Here is a 10,579-nt window from a genome sequence, read left to right on the forward strand (position 1 = left end):
GCCAGGTTTTCCTGGCAGGGCCTAATTGCTGTAAAATGGCCAGAGGATGAGCTTGCTTCAGAGAGGACAAAAAGGCAGTGAGGAGAGTCTTAAAGTTTGCTGTCTGTCATGTTAAAATATTATTTTTATTACTTAGAGAACTTGCTGGAAGCTCTAGTCCCTAATAGGAGGGTGTCTGTCACCTCTACTGGCGCCTCGGCCCTGTTCCCTGATTTTCCCTTGATAAACAACCCCTTCTCAACACCACCCGGGGATGCATTCTTAGCAGGGTCATTAGTTCGAAGCTCTCCTTTCCCTAACCAAAGGGTGGGCCTAGAACCTAAACCAAGATGGTGAGACTTAATCCTTGACCTTGGGGACAGAGGCCCTTCCTCAGTGCTGTGTCGCTTAGCTATCTAGTGTTGCAGAGAAATCCTGCCTCCGAGTGAAGCCGGTTTCCTAGAAACCTAGTCTGAACTCCTGGATCCAGCCCTATGGACTCGGTTACATGAGCCAATAAATTTCATTTTATATTTCAGCCAGTGCCAGTTGGGTTTCTGCCATTTCCATTGGAAGAGTCCCCGTTCATTCACCTTTGTCCCAGAAGAAAACAAATTAACTCATGCAAACAGTGTTTATTGAATATCGATGCTCAACCCAGGGCTGGGCGAAGCTGGGGATAATAAATGGCCATGACAGAACACGTCCCTCCCCTCATAGCTACCCCAGTCTACCAGAGCGTCAATGGACTATCACAACCCACTCAGTAATAATGGCCATATCCCCCAGGAAGGAGGCATCTGTGAAGGGGTGGTGAGATCTAAGGGTAGGAATTTAAGTTGCCACTGATAGATGGGCCAGGAATCAACCAAATGAAATGAGGTTAAGGGCTAAGGGCCCATGCATGCATGTCCAGGGGGTTCAGAGTCCTAGCAGAACTCAGAAACCTGGTAAAAGATCTTGGGAGGAGGAGGGAAGGGTGAGGAGGTGGAAAGGGGAAGGTGAGGCAGCCAGCCAAGCTTCAGCTGGAGGAAGCAGGAGCAGGAGGAGGGGGAGGCCAAGGTGTGCACATGGCCATCCCTTCTCGTTCCTCACAATGTGGTGTAGAAATACATGGCTATCAGCATCACAGGGAGCTGGAGGAGAAGGCGGTCGGGTTAGGGGTGCTCCAGCCCCACACCCACATCCCACCCAACCTATAGGCTCCCCGCCTCTCACCGTCCACATCAGGATGGCAAACCCAAACCACGAGATGCCCCACGTGTAGCTGTCGATGGCATGGCCAATGTGTTCGAAGCAGCCCTGGGCAGGGGGAAAATGAGGGTTTGAGTACATTCCCTCAGGAGGTTGGCTGCTAAAAGCAAGAGTCACTGTATGCCCTCAGGAAAGTCACTTCCTTCCTTGAGCCTTGGTTTTTCACTTGTGCAATGGGGATTATGGCAGTGTCTACCTCCCAGCGTGGATTCAGGGCGCAGGGATGTGACCTTGAATCCAGGACCTGTACAAGTAGGTGCTGCCACGATGGCGATTACGGCAGCCTGAGGGCGATGTTATCTAGAGCAGGCTTTCCATGCTGCCCACAGGTGCCAAGGGTTGGAAATGTGCCTTTAGGATCAGCCCACTTCTGACATCTCCTCATTTAGAGATGAAGCTGAGTGAGTCCGGAGCCCACCCTTCAGGTAGACCACTGCCCCAACTTGGAATCAGCCAAGAACAAAGGTGCCCTGGAGTTAGGCAGGGCTGAGGCGATGCACTAGCTCTACCACTTGTTCTCTGTGGAGCCTGAATAGGAATCTGACCCTCTGAACCTCAGTTTCCCCATCTGCAAAGTGGTGGTCGGAACAGCACTGCCCTCTGAAAGCAGTTGTGAAGATTCCATGGGGATGCCTGTAAGCACTCTGCCCAGGGTCTGGGCTGGAAACATGGCTGTCTGATTCTGCGCGTGGTGATGGTTTGCACACCTGATCTAAGACGTGCTGCTGAAGGGCCCCAGGCAGCCAAGAGGAACACTGGGACCAGTTCTCCTAGTCTAACCTCTTCTGGTTTCTTTTTCTGCCTCTGCACTCCCCTCACAATAGTTAAAGCATCTGGTTGGGGCCTGCCTGCCTGAAATCAAACCCCAGCTCCATCCCTCACTAGCGAGTGACCCCTCAGTTTCATCATCTGTAAAAATGGGATCATTATCATCTTTACCTCAGGCTGTGGTGAGAAATAAGATAAAAACTTAGAGCACTCCGAAGGATGCCTGGTACAAAGTATAAGCTCAATAAATGTGGGTGGTTATTGGTGTTGTGCTCCTGCTATTATCGTTGTTGCTCCTATTCCCAGACAACCTGAGAAAAATTGCAGGTGCCAGGTCTAAATCAGATAGACCCTGTGTGCATCCCGCTAACTTTCAGAGGGAGAGAGAGACAGATGGAGGGACAGTTGAGAGAAGAGAGAGAGAGAGAAAGCCAGAGAGGGGAGAAGGAAATAATAGAGAGTGAAAAGGAGGAAGAGATAGAAGAAAGCAGAGAGGGCCAGGGAGACCACAGACAGGTGCAGCAGGAGGGAGGGGACATACCTTGGTGAACAGGTAGTCCACGTGGCCCAGGCGGCAGCCTTCTTCATTGAGGGGAATGAAGTTGCCAGTCCGCCGGCAGCACAGTGGGGGCCAGGGAAACACCACCTCCGGGGTGGCCGCCCGGAAGGTTGATGTAAAATTCACCCAGTCCATGGGACCAGATGTGCCACAGCACTCTTGCTGGAGAGAAAAGCAAGGGGTCAGGCTCCAGCTCAGAGCAGACCACTGCTTGCCTGAGGTCAGACAGTGAGAAAGGGCAAGGTTGTTCTGTGCCCCTGCTGGGCTCAACTTCCCCATGTCCTGGGCCTCAGGGAGAAGGGCAGTGTCTGTGTATGTGAGCGATGACCAGAAGATATTTGTTCCAGAACCAAGAGGCTGATGGGGGATTTGGATCAAGCCCACAGTCATGATTTATTTGAAAACTAGAGGCCCGGTGCATGAAATTTGTGCACAGGAGGGAGGGGGTCTTCAGCCCAGCCTGTGCCTTCTCGCAGTCTGGACCCCTCGGGGGATGTCCGCCTGCTGGCTTAGGCCCAATCCCTAAGCTGGCAGTCAGATATCCCTCTTGCAGTCTGGGGCTCTCGCAGTCCAGGACCCCTTGCTCCTTACCTCCAGCCTGCAGCAGAGGCAGGAGAGGTTTCTGCCACCATCACTGCACTCACCAGCTATGAGCCCGGCTTCTGGCTGAGTACACTGACCACCAAGGGGCAGCTCCAGTGTTGAGTGTCTGCCCCCTGGTGGTTAGTGCACGTCATAGCAACTGGTCGGTCTGCTGTTCAGTCGATTTGCATATTAGGGTTTTATTATATAGGATTCTTTTGAGTTCACAGTCAACAAAACCTGAGCTAAATGACACCAAAGTTGGATTCTGTGTTGTTTTTTCTAGTCATATGGGTGTTTATTTTGTGGTCCCTGAAAGATTAAAACATAGGCCCTTTCAAACATGGGTTCCAATCCTGGCTAGCTATATGACTTAAGCTGAACTGGGACCTCAATTTCTCTTGAATCCTCAATATTCTCCTCTGTGCTGCCATGTCAAGAATGTGGCTTCTGGAACGCAGCAACCTGGGTTTGAATCCTTCTGGTTCTGTGAACTACCAGCTGTGTGACCTTGTTCAAGCTCCTCAACCTCTTGCCTCAGTTTCCTCATCACTAAAAAGCTGATCTCCCTTTGCAGGTCTGAGGATTAAATAAACTTTCAAAGTGCATTGAACAGTGCTAAATAGAAGTTAGTGCTCATTAAATGTTTGCTGTTAATATAATATATGCTGCCCTGGCCGGTGTGGCTCAGTGGATAGAGCGTCGGCCTGCGGACTGAAGGGTCCCGGGTTCGATTCCAGGTCAAGGGCACATGCCTGGGTTGCGGGCTCGGTCCCCAGTGGGGGGCATGCAGGAGGCAGCCGATCAATGATTCTCTCTCATCATTGATGTTTCTATCCCTCTCTCTCCCTCTCTCTTCCTCTCTGAAATCAATAAAAAAAAAAAAAGAGCAGGGATTCTGGGTTTAGGCTGCCAGGTTTGGATTCCAGCTCAGCCACTTACTCTGGGCAAGTGACTTTCCCGGTTTTGGGGCCAGTGTAGTCATCTGAAAAATGACACTGACTAAGAGCCTCCCTCATAAGAACCAAGTAAGTGGATATCATATACCTGTGGGCATAACGGGAGCCCTATCTACCTCTGTAGTCAGAGCCTCAGGTCCTCCAGGCCTCCCTGCCACCACTGCCCATCCTCGCTCACCTCAATCATGATACGGTCCCAGAGGCGAGTCAGTTCTTGGCCCTGGTCTGTGTCTGCACTGTAGAATGTCAGCATCTGCTTGGTAATCAGGGATGGGTTGGACACCATCTGTGGAGGGCCAGGAAGAGTAGGGTCCAGTGGGGTTGGGTGGGAAGAAAAGTCAACCTCCACCCTTAGCCTGAGACCCTCAACACCCTCCCCGCAGAAGTCATGCCCCTCCCCTGGCCTCTGCCTGGCTCACATAGTCTCGGTGGGTGTAGGATGTGATGCAGGAGGCGCACTCGAAGATGTAGACGATGAGCATGAGCACCAGGTACTGGGGAGAGATAGAGACAGGGGCAAACGAACAGCCCAGTCAGGGCAAAACCTGTGGAATGACACCCCCTCAAGGGAAGTGAAAAATACTTAAAAACGTATAGAACAATGTGAATGGTAGCATCTATGTGATAGGCATGCAGGTGTTCGCTGTTCAAGTCTTCCCCCTTTTTTGTACGTTTGAAATTTTCCATAATAGAAAGTTAGGGGGAAATGGAATGAAAATATATGTAAAGTATTTCCTGAAGTTAACGAATATGCTTGGATGCCGTAAAATAAATGTCTACTCTAGAAAGGAAAAAAAGAGAGAGAGAGAGAGAGAGACATTCTTGAGGTAACCAGGGACATTTGAACACAGACTGAGTATTGGAAGATAGATTTGAAGGAACTAGGGTGAGTTTTGCAGGTGTGCCAGCAGCATGATAGTTGCACAAAAAAAAGAAAATTTTATTTGACTGGTGTTTAATGTAAATGATATTCCTGTCCTCACCTCTTCCCGTCACCCTTCAACCAACAGGGTGTGGGGCGTGGATTTGCTAACTGTACTGCTGAGAGATGAGATGCTGTGGCATTAACTTGCCTGACGGCTTTAAAACAATGTCCTTATCACTCAGAGAAATGTGCACTCAAGTATTTATAATGACTTGGTGTCTGGAATGTGCCTCAAAACACCCCAGGAAATAAAAATGCGGGCAGGCAGAGAGTGGAGCAGAGGAGACAGACTTGGCCGTCTGTGACTGACCGTGTTGAAGCCAGGTGATAGGTACACAGGGTTCATCAGGCCATTCTCTCTGCTCTCATCTGTGTTTCCAATTTCACATACTGTGTTTTGTTTTGTTTTTAACTTCTATGAGTTATTTAATGACAAACTAATAGACAGACACAAACTTTTTTTTACTGTTTGGGTGAACTTTTAGGGCTTTGGTTAAATTGTTATGCCGGAGAATTAAATGCAGGAAAGAAATTTTAAAAGAAGGAAAACAGGAGAGGAAAGAAAAAGAGTCTTTCCGTGGCTCCGTCTCATGGTGAAGCCGAAGTCTTTACCAAGGCCCATAAGGCCCCCTTCCCTTTCTTCCCTCATCCTCCATGCCACCGCCCACTATTCTCTCCGCCACCCCATCTGCCCTCACCTCGGCTCCTCTCTCATCCCACCCCCACTTGGCTCCAGCCACACTGGCCTCCTGGCCTCCTCTGGCTTCAGAGCCTTTGCTCTTGCTGTTCCTTCCACCTGGAATGTTCTTCCTGCAGATACACACACAGGCTCATTCCTCACCTCCCCCAGGCCTTTACTTTCTCAGGCTGCAAGGCCTCCCCGCCCCCTTCCCCAGTTTCAGCTCACCCTTCCCTGGTCACCGTCTTCTCCCCCTCGGAGCACCCTCCTCTATGACAAGGGCTTTATGTTCTGCTCACTAGATGGCTTCGGTGCCTAGCATAGGGTTTGGCTCATGGTTCTTGCTCAATTAGCATTTGTTGATTGAATAAGCAGGTGCTCCTGGGAATTTAAAAGGCCCTCAACTACAGAGGAAGCACAGTGTGGGTTCTGTGTCATTGAGGCTTAGAATCCTTGCTTTCCCTGCTACCTGGGCTTTGGGCTCTTTGAGCCTCAGTTTCCTCATCTAGTCACTTCAGAGGGCTTCTGGAGAGAGTTCATTTTCTAAGCTGCTTAGCCTAGCATCAGGCACCTGAGAGGCCCTTGGGAAGTGTGGACACTGTTGATGCAATTATTGTTGGCAGAGACTGAGAGCACAGGCTCAAGTTTAAATCCTGGCTCTGTCACTCACTTGCTGTGTGACCTTGGATAAGTGACTTCACTTCTCTGAGCCTCAATTTCAACTGTCAAGTAGGCTCATGACGATGATGATGGTGGTGATGGTGATGATGGTATCTCATATGGAGTTGTGAGGAATAAATGAACGAACCCATGTAAAGCATTTAGAAAGTAAAGAGCACTCACTAAATGCTGGTTGTGCTATTATTATTGTCATTATCGACAGCACCACTTATGAGCACAAACTCTGGAGACCAATTAACTGAGGTGCAAATCCCAGTCCTGCTACTCAAGAGTTGTCCTCCTGTGTAGAGAGCTTTATGCCCTTCCTCCCCCGTGTCCAAGTTTTCTTTTTGAAATTATGGTGACAGCCGAGCCTACGTTTTTGGGTTACGGGGAGGTGAAATAAGATGATTACCATGAGGCCTGGGTGTAGGGCCATGATGGACACACAATAGTGGCTGCAGTGGTGGTGGTTATTATGAATCTATGAGGATGACCTTTGTGCCTACGTGTCCCCATTCCCTCCTCCTGGGGCCTCACCGTGAGGATCATGGACCGCCGGCGGCAGAGCGCTGCACCCACACCAAAGCTGGCCACAACGAAGAAGGAGAAGCCACAGAAGATGGCGATCCAGGCACCAGCGAAGACATCATCCTTGCCTGAGACACCCATCAGTGGGTACACACGGTACTGGTCAGCTGTCACCCATACTGTCTCAGCAAACAGGGCCAGGCCTGACAGCTAGAAAGAGCAGCAGGATAAAAAGACCAACTCAGGGACAACAGCCCCAGCTGCCTGAGTCTCCGTGAGCAAGTTCCTTCCTCATTCTGAACCTCTACTGCCTGCTCGGTAAAGTGGGCATGTAATAAGAGAGGCAAAGCATCGCCTTTCATGAACCGGGATGGGGCTAGACAGAGGCCAGAAAGGAAGGAGGGCCCCGTCAGAAGTGCCCCTCTCCCCTCACTGCCAGTTGCGTTAAGGGCAAAAGGAGATGCCACAGGCAAGCCTAGAGGAGATGCTTGGCCAACCTGCCCTTCCTTACTAGTGTTATTCTCTGAATAGGGGAATCTGACCATTCCCAGAACAATTACAAATACACCAACTCTTAGGTTCAGCAATTCCACCTGCAGAAATCAACCCCCCACACACACACGTGCCCATGCAGGAAAATCACAAGCCACAAGGTGATCCCCTGTAGCACTGTGGGTAGAGGAACCAGGATGCCACACAATGGAGTGCTATGCCGTTGTGGAAAAGGACAGAGGGGCTCTCTTGAGGACTCCTGGGGAGTGGCCTATAGGATATGGGAGCAGGAGAAAATGGGAGGCACGAAAAAGGATATGGGATGAGTGACATTTGGGGCAAAGGGAGGAAATAGGTGTATACTTTGAGTGGCCAGATTATTATGATCTCTGAACACATAATAATCTGGCCACTCACCCTAACCGGTTTGGCTCAGTGGATAGAGCGTCAGCCTGCGGACTCAAGGGTCCCAGGTTCAATTCTGGTCAAGGGCATGTACCTTGGTTGCGGGCACATCACCAGTAGGGGGTGTGAAGGAGGCAGCTGATCGATGTTTCTAACTCTCTATCCCTTTCCCTTCCTCTCTGTAAAAAATCAATAAAATGTATTTTTAAAGAAAGAATCTGGCCACTCAGTGTATATCCTATATAACAAAAGGCTAATATGCAAATTGTCCCCTCAACCAGGAGTTCGACCAGCAGGCAGGCCAGCCAACTGCCCATGTCCCCTACCCCTGGCCAGGCTGGCCGGACCACACCCATGTACGAATTCATGCACCAGGCCTCTAATATATATATGTATATGTATGTATGTGTGTATATGTATGTGTATATGTGTATGTGTGTGTATGTATATGTGTGTGTATATGTATGTGTATATGTGTATGTGTATGTATATGTATATACTGAGTAACCAGATTATTATGCGTTCGGAGATCATAATAATCTGGCCACTCAGTGTATGCTCCTATTGCTTGCATTTGTTGCATGTTGGAAAAACTAAACATCTAGTTACCTGCAGGATAAGAAATGGGGAACAAAAGAGAGGAAATTTCTTGGTGGATTTGTTTGACAATAATCAAACTAACACTCCTACAGTATTTCCTGTGTGCCAGGCATGGGACCTCGTAATTGGTTTCTGTGTGATGATTATTATTGTTACCAGCTGTAATGTACATTGTTGTTATGACTAATACAAAGAGTAACCACATGGGCCAAACTGGTCTAAGTACATTAATCCAGTAACTCCTTTTATTCTCTCAGCATTACTATTTTATCTCCATCTTACAGATAAGAAAATTGAGGCTCAGAGAGGTGACCCCAGGTCCCACAATAGAAAATGGCAGTGCTGGGATTTGAACCCAGGCTGTCTGGCCCAGAGCCATGTACAGGCATGTACATATTTTTTAAAAAACATTAAATGTTAAGGAAAAGACATTGTTATTATTTTATCATGGGCTTCCTGTGTGCCAATCAGGCACTTTATATCTGTAATCATATTAATGTTGATAGCTAGCATTTCTTTTTTTAAATATATATTTTTATTTATTTCAGAGAGGAAGGGAGAGGGAGAGAGAGAGAGAGAAGAGAAACATCAATGATGAGAGAATCATTGATCAGCTGCCTCCTACATGCCCCCCACTGGGGATCGAGCCTGCAACTCGGGGATGTGCCCTTGACTGGAATTGAACCTGGGACCCTTTAGTCCACAGGCCAATGCTCTATCCACTGAGCCAAACTGGTCAGGGCAGCATTTCTTAATTACTTTTTCTGAGCTGAGGGTCATACAGGATTAATCCACACAAATATCCCCATAATGAGGACATAATCTATAGATGGAGAAACAGGCACAGAGAATTAAAGTCACTTGCTCAAGACCACACAGATGGGAGAGGCAGAGCTGAGATTCGAATGCAGGCTGCTCTGACTTGAGAGCCTGCAGCACTGGCCTGCTGGGGAGCCTTGGGCCCTCAGCCTCCACCCTCAGGCTCAGGACTGCCCCCTTCTCCCCACCTCCCACTCAGCTCCCAGCTCTGGGGGATGTCTCACCAGAATGATGATGTTGCCCAGGACCAGCAGCCCCACCACAATCGGAGATCCCTTCTCCGCCTCCGCTCCTGCAGAAGCCATAGTCGTGCCTGGGACACATGAGCAGGGATGAGGCCAGGCAAAGGTCAGGAGAGGAGGGAAGGACCAGCTGGACCCACTGCCCCCCAACTGCCATGGGCTGCTCCTTGCTCTCTGCTGGGCCTAGGCTGGTACTGAGTGCGCCCAGCTTCCCACAACCCCGATTGATGGGCCATTTTACAAAAGAGGATAGTGAGGACCAAGCAGGGCACTCCCCGTCCAGAGCTCAGCACTGGCCCTCCTTGCGCCTCAGACCACCCCAGTTCCCTCTACCCATCCAGACCCCCAGAGTCCCCTCCTCACCTTCTCTGCCTGCAGTTTCTCTGGCCAGCCCCTCCCACAGTGGCTCCCTATATATGCCCAGGCCCCTCCTTAGGAAGGGAGGAGAGTGTCTGGAAAAAGGGACAAGAGGTCAAGCAGGCAGACCAGCATGAGAGAACAGCTTTGTGGGCCCCACCCGAGTGATTTATAGACCTGATATTCCAGATTGTGCTAGTATCTGGCCACATGGGCAGGGTGATGTGGTCCTGATAAGGCTGCTGTGGCAGGAGGGGGCGGGAGGGGAAGTGAGTGAACCACCTGATATCTCTCCTTAAGACATAGGCCTTCCTGGGAGCAGAAGAGAGATCCAAGTTGGACCTGTGTGTGAATCCTGAATCCCAGGACTGCCTCTTCTGCTGGTGGTTACACCTTTCCAAGTTTAGGAACCCAGGGGGACACCCAGGTAGAGACTTGACAGGTGAGGACAGGGCTATACCAAGGCAGGGAGGTGGGGAGGAGAAGAGGGGGCAGGTGGCTCAGAGGCTGATTGCATGGGCTGTGGGCTGAGGGGAGGAGATGGCAGGAGATGGGTGTGTAAGGGGGGTTTGAGATGAGTGTACAACAAGGGCAGAAGAGAGGTATGCTATAAAGGGGAGGGGGCACACTGAATGGGCTTGGTGGGAGCAGAATTGCTGGGTCATGGATATGTATGTGCCAGGTTGCTTTTCACAATGGCTGTCCCTAGTGTCCTCCACCCAAAAATTCATGAGGGTTCTGTATCCTTGGCTTTTTGACAGATTAATT

The 10,579-nt window shown here is 49.9% G+C and overlaps 1 protein-coding gene across 1 annotated transcript; it reads right to left on the reverse strand.

Annotated features, from left to right (window-relative positions):
- Positions 1 to 1,070: 1,070 nt before the first annotated feature.
- Positions 1,071 to 9,517, reverse strand: UPK1A (uroplakin 1A). The gene is made up of 7 exons (XM_008139825.3): positions 9,437 to 9,517; positions 6,906 to 7,106; positions 4,521 to 4,595; positions 4,280 to 4,387; positions 2,543 to 2,722; positions 1,198 to 1,281; positions 1,071 to 1,115 (listed from the first exon to the last, which is right to left on the reverse strand). The coding sequence occupies exons 1-7, from the start codon at positions 9,515 to 9,517 to the stop codon at positions 1,071 to 1,073; spliced, it is 774 nt and encodes a 257-aa protein (XP_008138047.2).
- Between the last annotated feature and the right edge of the window lie 1,062 nt (positions 9,518 to 10,579).

This window comes from Eptesicus fuscus, chromosome 21, assembly GCF_027574615.1.
Source record: "Eptesicus fuscus isolate TK198812 chromosome 21, DD_ASM_mEF_20220401, whole genome shotgun sequence".
Classification (NCBI taxonomy): Eukaryota; Metazoa; Chordata; class Mammalia; order Chiroptera; family Vespertilionidae; genus Eptesicus; species Eptesicus fuscus.